Here is a 16,061-nt window from a genome sequence, read left to right on the forward strand (position 1 = left end):
TTGAAATGTAGACCATTTTTTAAATTTTGTAATTTCGTATTTGTATGCCGCTTGGACACTTTGCAGTAATTCAAAGTTATGTTGCTAAACCATTTCAGCCTCACAGTGTGACAAGTAACATAAGAAATTTAAATAGTTACCCGAAAGACAGATGATCGATAAGTGCCCATGAAGATTGAGGACGACACTGTCGCCGAAAGTGCTAAACACTAAGGTTAAAAGAAAAAAACATCAATAAACATATTCAGAAAATTGTTTTTTTCTTTGTATTCTTTTTCAAAGTAGAACTATACTTACATTGGGACTTGACAAGCATAACTTTGCAAGGTACGCATCTATTACCTAATAAAAAAAAAAAAAAAAACATTAGACATAGTATTTAACTAATGCTTTATTACAACTCCGGCGGAGCGAAGAACACAAGACTGGCTAAAGGTTAACAGTGGTGGCTCAGACACCGCAACACGAGCGGTACTGCCAGCACACTCAGAGTATGCAATATGGTTGGCGGACTCACCGCAGTACATCAAAGCATGTTACGAGTGTCCTATAAAACAACGGGTACATGGAGGTTACAACTTCATGTACATTGTGTTGTAGAGGAAACCAAGGGGTGCCTACAGTGCCACTTATACTTAATCCACATGTGGATGTACAAAGGGTGTCAAAACTTGTGCACTATTGTGTGCATGCACAGTAACTGTTGAACGGTATAGAATTTTCAGTACATGTTTTGCAGGACCATTGTGAGGCAAACTCCCTGTAATTACACGAGGATCAACTGACTACAAATCAAATATAATGTGGCAGGCAAGCATGATCGTTGGTGGCTATGGGCAGGGGCGTGCATTAGAGAAACACACCTGACCTTGCATGGTTAAAATTCTTAATCAAGCCGTAAGTGTACACAATCATCTTTTTAATCCTCCTATTTTAAGTTTTTCTATTTGTAAATTAGTTTGTATCTATAACATAAAAATTTTGTAGTTAAAAATGAGTTTACATAAAAAACTAAAATTAACTAGTTGATTACAAAATCTCATAGATGTAATTTTTTCCAGCTTACAGTACCTGTTATTTGGATGTTTTTTCTTTATAAAAACTTATTCTCCATGACTTAAATGTGTTTTTTGGTATACTGAACACCAAAGAAAAGACGTATTATTATTTAAAAAGTTTATTTTTTTTTCAGAGATAAGTCGTCATTTAAAAAACTATCATGGAAATTTAAAAGAAAAATATGTTTACTTTTGACAATTCTAGATTAAATCTCAAATCATTTATTGCAACATTATACCAAAACAATCATTTGTAATTTTTTTTTACAAAAGAACACATTCTATAGTTAGGGTCAATTGCTATTACTTTATTGCAAAAAAAGATTCTTAAACGCTTGTTCATTTGTGGTTAATTTTGTATAACAGCAGGATAGTTCTTTATTAATTATTTTATAACATGTGCTGTGTATAAATGATATAAAAGCAAACCTCATCAACTATCCATTGGGCCGATTTTAGTGAATGGAATGAGTAATCGTACAATTTTATGTTTGAAACTATTGCTTCCAAACGTCCAATCGCAGGTTTATTCCATACAGCCAAAAGTTTTTCAACGTCTGGAGAAACTTTATGTTCCAAATCTGTGGATACATAATTTATCAACAAAAATTTTAACATACTTTACAAAAATCACGCTTGGAATTCGATATTTCAAAACTAATATGTAAAAAGTATTTCACTACATATTAATTTTTTTATTTTTTTAAATGTTAGTTATCTTGAGTAAAACTATTGTAAAACATCAAATATATATTATTCTGGCATTATTGATATGTGGTTTTGAAATCAACCAACCCATGGTTAGAGACTTTGCAACAGAAATGGTAGCCTTTGAATGTGACCGCAAAATCACAATGTAAACTGTCACGTTCATATGACTCCTTAAAGGCCATACACATAAACAATGCTGTCTCATCTGTCGTGTTTATGATGTTGATTTTGGACACTAAATCCATGTTGGTCTCTCCGACATGAATTTGGTGTTGGAAAAAAAGTTTTATGTGGGCCAGCAGGGTCAAATTCCACTGTGGCACTCCGCATTTGTCCACAAATACCCTGCACAACGCTAAAGAGATGTTTGAAAATTTACAATTTCCATTGAGAGACTAACACACGCGCAGATTCATCTTAAGCACAAAATTACATTATAAAAAGGTGGATTTCCAAATGCCCCATTTGCGGGCAGAATCTAATAGCAGTGTTCCATACGCTGACCTGAGGGCTGTTGGTCCAACAACTGCAGCAATGTCAATTTGAGGCAATTAAAAAAATTTATTAACTTAAATAATGTAGTGCACTTTTAAAAAATAAATTGAACATTGTGAAATCGATTTTATAATTGTAATTTAAATAGAAGTTTAACATAAAAAAAAGAAAACATGAAACATGCTGAGTAGCAAAATTACAATTATAATGAGGTGGTGTTGCTTTGACACTTGCCGATGGAGTCAGATGGATGGGGTTGCATCCCCACACATAGCCAATTGCCTAGGAGAGCAATGTGTGAACCTCTGCCGGTTAATGAGAACGCACCTTTGACACTGTGACCTACACAGAGGGCGAATAGCGGCGCAGAGGCCACTCAGGGAGCCAGAGACCTGGACAACCTGACACTGTAGCTGTGTGTGTTGTGTGATGTAACTGGGTTTGCCTGGTATATACAGGTGCCCCTGTGGGTGGAGTAGGTGCTCAACAGAACGACCGTGAGATAGCCGTCAAGGTGCAGCAGTGACTCTTTGGAGGAGGTCGCAGGCTGAATCACTGTAGTAAGGAGTGTCCTGATAGGCACCGTATTTAATTTGAGGGGAAGAACCTCCCCTACGCAACAACAGAAAATGAATGAACTACTAACTTAGGCAAGGATGTAGGGGACAGCGTCCAATGGTTTTGGAGATAATTTCAGCTGTACTGTACGCTCAAGAAAAATAAACCAGTGCGGTTACATCATCACACTGAGATGTGAGAGGGTATTCAGACTCCTAAAAATATTTTTCCATTGTCTACCGGTCAGTAGAGATGCTGAGCTCGATATAGACCAGCCCTTGAGGGAACTACACCGTGTGACGCCAAGTCCGGGGCTGAGGACGGAGCTAGCGGCGTAGCCGTGGTATGAGCCAAAGACGATGCAGTGTCCGTAGCCAAAAGACATTTTGAGTCCAAGCCATTGAACTTATGCCGGAGTTGTCAAGATCGAAGCCAACGGCTGCACCGAGGCCGGATCCGTAGTGTTGCCGAGGCGGGATCCAACGGCAGTGGCAAGGCCGGCTCCATAGTGTCGCCAAGACGGGATGCAAAAGAGGCTACAAGGACGGATTTGCGGGGGCACCGAGGCCTGATCCATAGAGGCACAGAGGGAGGATACACTGCGGCGCAGAGGCCGGATCCACGGTGGCACCAAAGCCAGATCCATGGCCTGAGCCACATTGCAAAGGTCGCAGACAGCGGCCGTGCCTAGGCCGACAACAACGGCGGTGGAGCCAAGGACGGAGCAAACAGCTGTGCTGAGGCCATAGCTAATGGACCAGATGGACAACATGGGGAAAGTAAACGGACAATGGCTGAGTGAAGTACCTGTACTTCGCCGGAGTCGCGTACAGTCCCCAAAAATGCGGGTAGGCCGCAGGCAACAACGGAGGCCCCAAAGGAGCAGTGTGGGAGCGACCCCACGCTCCATCTATCGAGTCTCGTGAACAGTGAGGGGAGACGAAGAGCCACGCAGCTTATTCGACTTTAAATGGCGTTGGGACTTACCTGTACCAAATTCAAATGAACGATGGTGTGGTCGGAGCCAGCGATACATCGAACACCTACAGGAGCGTGATCTTGAGTGGCGCTGGACAGAGTGCCTGGCTTCCAAAAACTTCCGGGAACACTCCCGCAAGTCTTCCGCGCCATGGCCCGACAATCGGGGCACGTCTCGGGTTGATGGCGTGCCCGAAGCAGAAGAGAAACACATTGAGGGGATCCGTCACCTACATGGTCCGACACCATTCCTGGCCATCCCTACTTCACCAAAGTTGAAATGTATACCAAAACAAGAAAAAAGTTGTATAAACAAAGCCTTATAGGTGATTGTCAATTGCCGTGAGGGGAAGGGCCAGCTTGTATTCAGTATCGCCGTGACGGGAACGCCTTGGCCCTTACCTCCAAGTGCCATGAGGATAACAGCCCAACGACTCCATGCAAAGGAGTGAGAAGAACAGCCTACAAACTCCAGAAGCCCCTGCTCGGCCCCGAGTGGCAGCATCAGACAAGCACAACAATTCCAATCATAATGAAGCGCCCGGGCAAAGTCCGGGCCAAGGGTGTGCCCGTCCTGCACCCGTCAAAGCCAGGAAGAGGAATAGCAGCGCCAGCTCAATTACATGGCTACTGTGCCATAGAAGGGACCCATGTGATTAAAATTAAGGTAATGTGCCGATTTGTGCTGCATACTATTTTTCATAGTGACACTATTGTTTAAATACATTTGAGTAGTGATACTTGGGACAGACTTTGCTGTGACACTGTTTTACTTCTCAAACATTATTTCCCATGCTCTGACTCCACCTTACAGCATTTAATTAGCTTATTGCTAGAGTAACCATGGACAAAAGTAACACAATGGAAGGTTTGGGGGGAGAATGGAGCATCGAGTGGGATGGGTAAGGTTAAAAAGGCAAGGAAAACTTCCAAGCACAGCGCTAATAATTGTGTGATCAACAGGATAGAGACCCTAATAACAGAATGTGAATGGATTCTCATTCAGAGTTACCTGTGGCCGCTAGCGTCGAGAGAAACCCATTATGAAGTGACCATGAGCAACCCCGTTGTACGACAATACCGCCTTTGTTTCAGAAAGCTTTTCTAAGCCGTACTTAACCTAGTAGCGAGACCAAACATACCGTGTTAGCACAGGTGGGAATTGCCTCCACACAGTTCAAGAATAATCAACTGATGAGAGATCCTGTAATCGATTTAGAGGCTACTGCTATTTTCAGCTATAACCGGTTTCCGTCGTTGCCCAAGGCCTCTGATCTGCTGGAATAGATAGTGCAAAAATTCAAAATCCTAAGCCCTAACACCATCACAGCTTTGTATAAGCCAGTAGGGACTGGTGACCCATGACTTGAAGCTCTTCTGCAGATTGTTAATGCGCTGAGGCTAGAAATAGGTGTAATGGGGGTGATTATTGTTGATTTAGTGTCAGTAGTTAAACTAATAGACCCAAGTGGCATGTCACACCTGCTGGCTGCTAGTGACACACCTATCCCACCTAGGGCACAAATGAATGCACAAAAAGAACAATCTATTGCACATCATGGCTCTCTCTCCTCTCTCAAACCACTTGCTACTCAGGACATTACGACACATGATTGTCAACAGACAGCTCCCTCACAAATCTCTTTGCTCACTGACAAGGCCGCACATCTGCCTCTACAATGTATTAGAAAAAAAGCTAGACCTTTTAAAACACCAGTAGATCCTTGTCAGCAATCTAATGATTATTCTAATTTGAAAAAACTTTTGTATTATCCACCTGTACAGACGCGAACAGTCTATATGGTCAGTGTTTAAAAGATTAAATCACGTGCTGACCACGAAAACTAAGTCTCCTTTAAAAATAAGACCATACATTTGATTTGCCATGTCAGGGGCTGTCTGTCGTTGGTACGGGATGACATAGCCTGGGCTTGGCGATGTACAATTCATTACCGTTCTCTTGACTACATTGAACTTACCTTTACAAAGCCAGATGAGGCTGCAAATTTTTGTGCACTAGAATTTTGGAGTTGCCTTCCAGGCTCTTCAGACATTCAATTCAGAAGTTAACCAATACTTACTGATACCGTGGCCCAGGGCAAAGTAATTGAGCAGAGTGTTGAGGGTTGGTCTACATTAGATGGCAAAGACTGACTGAGAGCAGCCGACAGGGCTTACAGAGACCGGTCATAATAGGAACACTGGACCCCAACACCACCCACGCTACATCCTAGTGTCACTCCACGCACTCGACCAAGGAGAAAACAACTACTGCAGTCCAGCATCGCCAGCAGACACACAGAGACCCTTCAGCTGTCAGTGCTGCCGGTACTCCTTCAGCTCCAACAGGAATGCTTATCAAGCACAACACACCAAGGAAGAGCTTGCAATACTAGCCACTCAACGTCTGTTCACTGTATATACATGCCAACTAAGTATGTGACCTCCTGAACAGCAAAACCATGGTTGTAAAATTCTTCACCAAAAACTAAACCCACACCAACACGGCCCTGAATAAACCCTTCGCCTTCACAAAGGATACAAGATCTCCAGGATGGACAGCCACACCCCCACGGACTATTAATCGCCATAGCCCACAATTCCAACATCCACCTAAGCACACTACCGGAAGAGACGACAGACCTGATAGAACACCGGCACTTAGAGATACTGGCCACCTCTACCACCACACTCCGTGTAACCTTCATTTAACAAACCCCAGGTATCCAAGGACCTTTCGTCAAATTAATAACGAACATCATCTCCACACACGCCATCCCATCTAACAACTACTGCCTGCTTGGAGACAAACTTCAACCTCAAAAACAAACTACAACGCAAAAACACATCCCTCATGGACAACCTCCACAACATTGGACTTTGCAGGATCGTGCCTGAACCCTCATCATCACACACCCTCACCCCATCTTCATATTTAGAAACTACATCCCGGTCAGCCTCACCACCAAAAACACGTGTACTGAACATAGATGCATCCACTGCTCCTTACAGACAACCACCACCAACAGACACCATCTCTTGCTCCAACAGAGATACTGGACCAAAAGCAACGAAGACCAGCTGACCTCCTCAAGGAGGAAATACACAGGACCACCGTTGACGACGATGACCCAAACACCACTGCAAAACTATGTACAGATAGATCCCCAACAGAGTCAACACCATAGCTCCCCTCAAGCAGAACAACAATGCACACGCCAAGAATGACATATTGTTTAGCCCGAAATCAGTGAGTCCAGGAACAACGGTTGTCGCATCAAAAAAACATGTCTGAATTCAAAATCCACGGAAACAGAAAACTTCAAAAATGACAACACCGCCCACCACCAGCTCAGCATAAATACAACAAATACTGTATTTTAAAACAGAATTCCCACACACGAACCAAACAAAAAACTCGTCCACATCGTCACAAAATTCGACCTAAACACCATCGATTTGAGCGATTTTCCTCCCTCACAAGATCTCTGAAAAACACACCCAGCACCTTCTTACACAACAAAACAAGAACATCAACAATAACTTCATCAATTTTGTCAGAAGTCGCCACCAACAAACTTGTCCAGAAAAATATATGAAGGTTTTAATCATTTCACATGTATAGGAACCACGGATGCGGTCGGGAGATCTCACTTTATATTTGATGTTAGTAGATGCTGATAAGGGAACCTAAGGAAGAAAAATTCTTATTCTGGTTACCTTTGTTTGATAAAAATCTCCTAATAAGAGGTGAGTGTGAATATAACAATATGTAAACCACACAACACTGTTGCAAAAATATTCGTTTCAGTTTGAAATGACAATCTTTAAGATTCCAATGCTTCTAATGTACATAGATCCAGGGTCCGAGCTGGCGTGAATATCGCTCTGTGCTGCCAACCCCATCACACCCACGCTTCCACACACCATCAACCGCTACTTGGTGAAGGAAACCTTCATTGACAAATGGAAACACGCCGAGAAAAGCCCCCTCCTGAAGAAGCCCTTGTTGTACCCCTCCAAACCTTAAAAACCATAGACCCATCTTACGGATCCCGTTCCCTGCAAAAGTCATTTTTAAAGCAATCAAAAGCAAATTAACCACATTCTTAAAAAAACACAACATTCCCGACCAGTTCAAATCCTGCTTCTTAAAAAAACAACATCACAGAAATCGCCCTCCATTATTAAAAAACCCGACATCCGCAGCAGCCGGGAATAAAGAGAAACGGTAACCCTCATCCTTCTTGGCCATCTCAAAGGCCTTCGACATGTTATCACGCTCCACCATAATACACACACTACACGACGCAAGGATAATGGACAAGTCATATAATAGATTAATAGATCTAGCCAGCAGAAAACAAAAAGTAAGTCTACCACCCTTTCTCTTGGGCCCAACACCTACCACCTGCAGAATCACCAACGGGTCCTAAGTCAGTACAACCCTCTTGAACTTATACATGTCTATACTCGCCACCATCCTCTTAGGATACGGAATCAGCATTGACTCGTATGCAGACAACACCCACCTCATCCTCTCCCTATACATCAAAGCCAACGGAGCCACACAAAAGCAAAACAAAAGTTAAAAAAAGGGACAAAAAATTAGCAAAATGGATGAAAATAAGATGGCTACAAATCAACACCGACAAAACATAAGTATTCATGATAGGGCCACACCCCAAGGCATGTAACGACACATGGTGGCTACCCAAACACTCACTAGCCCACCTACCCACTCTGTACGTGCATTTAAACATGGATTCCTTCGAAATCCCAGGATCAAACCAGACTGACAGATCAACATAGTCACATGCTCCTTCTTTCCCATGCTTCGCATCTTACTGAAGACCTTCAATTTGATGTCTGACAAACACAGAAAAAACGCAACACACACACTCGTCATAAGCAGAATAGACTACAGCAAAGCACTCTATTCCACAATAAACAAAATCCTCACACGCAAGCTACGAAACATCCACAAAGCCGCTGCGAAACCGGTTATCAACATACTGCAACACAGCCACATATCCAAACACCTGCACACACTCCACTGGCTCTATATCGAGGCTATAATCACCTTCCATATCCTGATCCAAGCACATAAAGCTATAAACAACACCAACCCAGCATACCTAAAAAGCACTATAAACTTTCACTCCCCACAAAGAACACTAACAGCAGAACAGCTTTCCTATGCCGTGGTTCACCGCACCAGAAAAAAACAGATCAGGAGGACGCCGATTCTCCTTCATCACAGCAAGAGCATGGCACAATATCATGCTCCATAGCACACAGGCAAACTCATTCCACATTTTCGCGAGATTACTTAAAAACATGTCCATGATATACTAGAACCTACACCGTCCCCTGCATACCCACCGGCTTCAGAAGCCTTACAGGTGAGTAGTCGCGATTCAGCCAACCACGGATTGATTGATTTCATTGTTTGGTATATCGTCAGGAGGAGGAAGTTTAGGGAAATCAATTGGTGGGAAACAGAGAGCTAACAGTATCAGCAATGCTAAGCATCATATACATTTCATTGATAAATTGCGCATAACTTACCCTATGTAGTCTGAAACATAGCGTGCTTCTTCACGATGCAATAATGCATGCTTTGAGAGGTGTAAAAAGTTGAGTTTTAACACACGGTGTGTTTACACGTCTTGATCTCAATATTTTCTGCGGCAATTGTTTTTTAACTTATTGAAATATTGGGCTGGCCGGTCCCCCTTAGCGGTCTTGACCTTGTCTTGTTGGTGGAGGTGGTGATGGAGGATTGACGTACAGACAGATTGTTTTGATGGACTGTCATCTTGGTGGACCAAACAGACATTGCAGCAGCGGGGAAGGACTCATCATATAAATATATCATTAAGTCTCCAAATAATGGTGGAGTGCTGATCCGTTTCGATTGAGAATAAGATATGAGTTAAAATGCTGTTTAGCTAGATTTGTGATGATGATGATCAGGTTTGTGCTTGAAATAATGAGGAAACAGAAACAACAAGGGAGAAGCTTTCGAGGCTCAATATAGTTTTTTCATGTTACATGCTCATATTTGAAAAATAAAGAGAAATATATTTGACTTTCTTATATGTAAAAACATAAATCTGTATTAAAAGTGAATTTTAGCAAGCATGCTGCATTTTTTGTTTAATTATTAAATTCTCACCTGGCTTTGAATTTTTTTTATAACAGTACATATATTAAAAGCCACAAGCATGTGCAAAAACCAGTACAACAAGCTTATAAAGGTGTTATAAAGATTTTTACAACTTCAAATTGCTTTTTAAATATATAAAAAGAAACCTCACCACCAATCATTCCAGTTGCTTTTAATCCTACTGAAACATCCATCTCCTCTGAAAGTGTTTCGATTGAATGAATTTCGTGATCTTGTTGACTGGTCATGCTTGCTGGAAAATATTTTTTTTAACTTGATTAAAGGGCTATAAATTATTGTTAAAAATTTCCCTAAATGAACGCATTGCAAAAAAGTATGTTAAATAAGGAGGTGAAGTTCAAGTTAGTAACAACTCAGTTTCGAAAAACAAACAATATTAACCAAAACCACCACAATCCATTCGTAAAACGAAGATTATTGCAAAATCATTTTTTAAACATACATTTTTTCAAAAACTTTATTTTATGAGAAAAAATGTTTTGCTTTCTTTGTGTTAAATAAGTACCTTAACAACCAAGCGGGTGCACTCTATCAAGGGTGATGTTATATAATTTAAAAATTCATATCCAAATTACTCAAAATTGAAAAATCAAAACATACCTTTCTTTGGTTCGCTGATGCCGCTTGATGTATACGGCCTCAACATGTCCAGATTGTATGTTCTACGTAGAGCGATGTTGCTAGCATTAATCAATGTAACACGCTTCCCTTTTATTTCTGAAATGGTGTATGGTCCGTTAAATTTATGTTGTAAAACCCCTCCTTTTCTTGTACCTAGCCTGGAATTTTTCAGGAGCACTAACTGTCCCTCTGTAAAGGTGCAAGGCTTAAATTTTTTGGTTACTCTCTTTTTAAATTTTTCTTTTTGTTTTTCCTGTGCCAGCTCAATGTTCTTTTTGGTCTGCTTCTGCAGCTCTTCTCTTTTTTTTTCCTTTTGGTAGACAATGTCCGCATATTCAGCTTCAGTTGGTAGTATAAAGTCAATCTATTAAAGGAAACATCAAACTCCATATGTAATGCTAATCATATTCATGATGATTAATTGTTTTTTAATAATTCTTCAATACATGAAAAAAAAATATTTAAAAAAAAAAACACAATTATCAATAGAATTAAGCACTCTATTTGTAAAAAAAAATTTAAACAAAAAATTTTACAAATATTTTTGACAATCAATGTGAAAATACACGAAAAAGGGAAAGATATAATTAATTGTTAATAGTTATCAATACTTCAATAATATCATGCAAGTAAATATCTGTATCAATACACAACATATATGAATCAGAAGAAATAGATATGTGTAAGCACTCTGAAAATAATAGAACATTTTAACCATTTTTCAAATTGAAACGAAAAAAATTATTTCATACCAGGTCATCTGCAACCTCACTTGGAAATCTGGCTTCACGGCCATACATTAACAGAAAAGGGGAAACTTTTGTTGTTGAATGCGGCTTTGATCTTAACGAAAACAATGCATTGTCCAAAAACAAATCCCAATCGTTTTGATGTTCGTTGACATATTTAGCCAATATGCTGCAAAATTATAAAAAAAATAGCGCATAGAATGAATGTAACATACAATGTATAATCAAGTGTGATATATTATTAGTGAAATAAAAAAGTTACAATTATGTAATGTATTCTTTAATATTGAAAAACACTTTTCAAAAATGGTATTCAGCACAGTGGTCATCATTAAGATGCTGGTGGGACTATTGTACAACCAGCACAATATAGGAAGTGTGACAAAGTGACACTGATCCGCAGTACTGCTGCCCTCATTGTGATGCGTACGACTTTCACTGAAATTGCGAAGACTGTTATCGCTTGTGCTTCTGGCTGAACCACACGGCGCAATCGAAAACATAAAAATTAAGAACATTCCTGCACCTAGTGCCAAACATGGTCCATGGATGTTGGTGACCTAGGCAACATTGTAGGCAGACAGGGGGTAAAGGGGCCATGCTATGGACTACCATAGCAGCGGTCTGACAGCCATTTCCTGTGATAAGAAACTCTATGAAAGGACATGCAGAAAGGAACTTTGCAATTCTAATGGTGATTTTCTAGTGATTACCTACCAAGCAATGGTAGGATTGGCTTAATAACTATTATTTAGCATGCTTTATTTTACCGCACAATCTTAATTTGTTTTTAAAGAGATTATTTGTCAGAAACACCCAAATCCTGTCAATATTCTTAACATTAAAAAGAAATTTTTTTAAAATAAAGTTCCAGGATAAAATATTTTAAAAATAAAGACTCTTAAATAGCATTACCTTTTAATGTTAGCATTCGTACGCTCATCTAAACCATTTGTCTGTGGGTGATACGCTGCACTCACAGAACGTTGTATTTCTAATAGTTTTGATAATTCAAAATTAACCTGAAAAATAAAAACATATATATTTTATTTAACAATGTTTTATTTGACAATAGAAATTATCCAGAAAGTGAGAAGAATGTAATTTATATAGTAGACGAAACTCTTAAACATATCTAAATGCATAATACATAAAATAATGGAAGAGAAATAATACCGGTCATATAAAGAAAGTGTTTTACTATACAAGGTTGAAAATCAAACCGTAAACTTCAGCATAACATGATATTGCCTGTTTTGATTTGTTAATTTTAAAGTCGAATTTGTTCATAAAAACTAATAACAGGCAAATTTGAATAGTAATGTACTATTTTTAAAAAATAAAAAGGAATAAAAAAAATTGGACTTTCATCACATGGGATTAAATTGGTTCCGCACCGATGAGTGTTTTGCAATTTATATAGACCTGATCCCTAAATGAATAAAAAATGAATATGACACAAAGGGTGCAACCATGCACTGACTTAAACTGTGCATACACATTTTTAAGTTAGAAATGTAAATAAATATGACCGATTTGTAATTCCTGTATTTATTGTAAATTTCATATCCATTTAAAATATAATTGCTATTTTTCAAAAAATAATAATTTTGCATAGATTATACCAAGATATGACAGATGTAATTACAATTATTTAGATAAAAATATTCCAATAATTGTAATGTTGTATGTGAAAAATAATTGAAGAAACATTGATTTATCTTAATGAAATATTTTACATTCACCATTTTTTCTGTTATAACATTTAAAAAACACACATCAGAATACATTTTTTTTAACCTTTATAAATCAAAATCTTAAAAAAAAAATTAGTCATTGAAATTTTTAAAGATTTTAAAATTAAAAAATATATAATAACAAAACTTTGAAATGTATTTAGGTTTGTCTTGTAAACTCACTTCATTTACAAATTCACGTCCTTGGTCTGATAAAACCCGTTTTGGACTTCCGTGGCGTAGGAAAATTTGAACTAGTCTTGAAGCCACGTCGGCAGCACTCTTGGATTTGAGTGGGAATGCCTCAACCCATTTTGAAAAGTAATCAGTTGCCGTCAAAATGTATTTGTATCCGGAATGGGTGGTTGGTAAAGGTCCCATTAAATCAACTCCTAAAAGTTCCCAAACTTCTTGGACCTGTAAATTAACATATTTGAAAAGACGGTAATCAAAATAAAAACAATTTTTTTTTTCTTTCATTCAAATTTAATAATTAAGTAAAGTGTCAATCCTTTTCAATTGAAATTATAAATCACACATACAGCAAAGGTCATAAAGAATTAAATAAGACATATAGTACCTACTTTAATTGGTTTTAATTCAGCTGCAATCTGGAGTGCAGGTTGTTCTTTTTGGCAAGTATCACACTCTTTTATCTATAAAATCAATAGAAATCTATTAAATAACAATTCCTAAATAGGTTAAAAAAATAACCAATTATCATCAACTTTTTGACTTATGATCTCTAATAAGTGTACGTAGTATTTTTGGAAATAGAAAAACCTAAAACTTACAGTACCTGCCTCACTTATTTTTGAAAAATGTAATTATTTCAAGAACACCTGCAAATCATTAAATTTTAAATCAACATATCCATAACATACAGCGTTTTTAAAATGGTATACACAATGGTATAGTTGTTAGATTGCTTAAAAAACACTTAATGACACTTTCAAATTAAGGCAGCACTTTTTCATAAATATAAATTTGAATTACTCAATATTCCATATAATTAATGTATGTGGCAAAAGACCCTTCTTTTAGATAAAAAACAGCTATTGTAAATGTGGAATTCTTTTAGAATAAAAAAGTTTTACAAATGCCATATAAAACATTAAGTAAAGTATGAATTTTTGTTCACCAAAAAATTATTGTTGAATGACTAGAAAATTGCAAGCTCACGGGGGGCGCAAGGTGGCGCGCTAACGGAATGGGCGCTCTCAATGAGGTTGCCGTAGCCCGGTACATTCATCCATAAATTATCCAGCTTGAATGTTGATGCGGCAGGTTTAGACTTTCTCAAAAGCAGCGGAAACCCTTCAGGCCACCTCAATGAAATACAGGTGAAGTTTGGTCCGCGACATCCGAAGTTAGACGGCCGGGAGGTGAGGCAGGGATGCTGCGGGTGAATACACGGAGGACTAAAGGACGGCTGACGGGAGTAATTGAGGCCGCGGTTGAACACGAGGCATTATGCCTCGGGGAGCGCCCTGCACACCGTACTTTCCCGAGGCGGCGGAGATCGGTGCGGGCTTGCACCCAGACGGCGGCTCGAAGCGGATATTCGAGAGTGAGGGAGGAGTTGCTGGCACACCCGGGCAAGGAGAAGGGAGTACCTGAATAGCGGGGGACCCGTGACGCGATCGTGGCTTGGAAGCGGCTGAGGTGCGGAGATAAAAGGACGTGCGGGGCGGAGAAGGAGCACCCCCCCATCTGCTGAGTCGAGTGCCGATAAAGGGCAGAGCTGAGACCCTGGAGCAGTTCGGAGACGGAGAGCGACTTCTGAGACGGGGCATTTGAAGACATTGAGCTGCGGACCTGTGGGGACCCCCAATCATAACGGGCTGCTTTCAACAGGGAGTCTGGGATGTATGCACTGCTGGGGTCACTGCCTTAACTGCGGAAGGGAAACGATTTCGCAGACATTGAAGGGGCATCACACGCTTCAGACACCCGCGTTCACCGGTGCAGCCCACCTGGGTGCCGGATATGGATTGTCAAAGGCGTCGATAGTGCTGAGGTGGCAGCGGATCTGAAAGGGTGACCGTTGGGAGCAGGGTTCGCCACGCAGATTGGAGACCCGAAGAGCTGACCTGCGATTATATTACCGAGGGCCGATATCAGAGCGGATTGCCAGGAGGGCTGAGATACTAGCCTGAGCGGAGAACGAAGAGCGCGGCAAAGACTGGAGAGTTTAATGAGCAGCAGGGAGAGGATGCTGGACGGGAGACAGGAGTGTGACCTGGTGCATGGTGAGGTAGATGTGGATCGACGCTAGGCCTATACCACTGATACAGAGACAGTATGGGGAAGACAGATGCCAGGCAAACGAAACTGAATTTTGAGAAGGCGCGGAACCCAGGCCCCACAAACAGGTCCACCCCACGAGGGACGGAATGGTCCGCAGGAAGGAGCTGCGGCGCCAGATACAGACGTCCAAAGTATCCTGCAGGATATCCGCCATGGCTTCACCACTGTTGTTGAGAAGGTAGACCGCATGTCGACAACAATGGATGCCATAGTCCACAAATTCTAAGAGCATGAGGAGCGGCTAACAGCAGAGGAACGGCGCATATCAGACGTGGATGATGTGACCTCCAGCCAGGCCATGCGGCTTGCCCGGATGGATAATCTGTTGAGGGTAATTGCTGCAAAGAATGAGGACTTTGAAGCGCGCAGTCGGCGCAAAAATTAAGCGTACTGGGAATTCCGGAATGAACCAATGTTGGACGCTTTGAGGAATATATAGAAAAGCTTCTTTTATCCTCGGTTGCCACAAAAGCATTCTCAAGCTAGTTCATTGTAGAAAGTGCCTATAGAGCTCTTGGAACGCGGCCGCAGCCGGGGGGGGGGGGTCCGCGTCAGATTAATGCGAGACTATTAAACTACAGAGACCGCAATGTGACTCTGCGTGCTGCCAGAGGCAAACAGACTCTGACGTATGATGGGAATTCATTTTCCA

The 16,061-nt window shown here is 40.4% G+C and overlaps 1 protein-coding gene across 1 annotated transcript in view; it reads right to left on the bottom strand.

Annotated features, from left to right (window-relative positions):
* Positions 1 to 15,563, bottom strand: part of LOC146871248 (uncharacterized) — a 39,401-nt gene extending 23,838 nt beyond the window's left edge. Inside the window, exons 1-8 of the mRNA XM_085646383.1 lie at positions 15,534 to 15,563; positions 12,279 to 12,385; positions 11,367 to 11,532; positions 10,594 to 10,978; positions 10,124 to 10,225; positions 1,488 to 1,639; positions 298 to 342; positions 141 to 209 (exon numbers count right to left, since the gene is read on the bottom strand). Of these exons, the coding sequence (XP_085502509.1) occupies positions 141 to 209; positions 298 to 342; positions 1,488 to 1,639; positions 10,124 to 10,225; positions 10,594 to 10,978; positions 11,367 to 11,532; positions 12,279 to 12,385; positions 15,534 to 15,563 (1,056 nt within the window). The remainder of the gene's footprint in view (positions 1 to 140; positions 210 to 297; positions 343 to 1,487; positions 1,640 to 10,123; positions 10,226 to 10,593; positions 10,979 to 11,366; positions 11,533 to 12,278; positions 12,386 to 15,533) is intronic.
* Between the last annotated feature and the right edge of the window lie 498 nt (positions 15,564 to 16,061).

The sequence above is a fragment of the Triturus cristatus genome, chromosome 1_1 (genome assembly GCF_964204655.1).
Source record: "Triturus cristatus chromosome 1_1, aTriCri1.1, whole genome shotgun sequence".
NCBI classification, from domain to species: domain Eukaryota; kingdom Metazoa; phylum Chordata; class Amphibia; order Caudata; family Salamandridae; genus Triturus; species Triturus cristatus.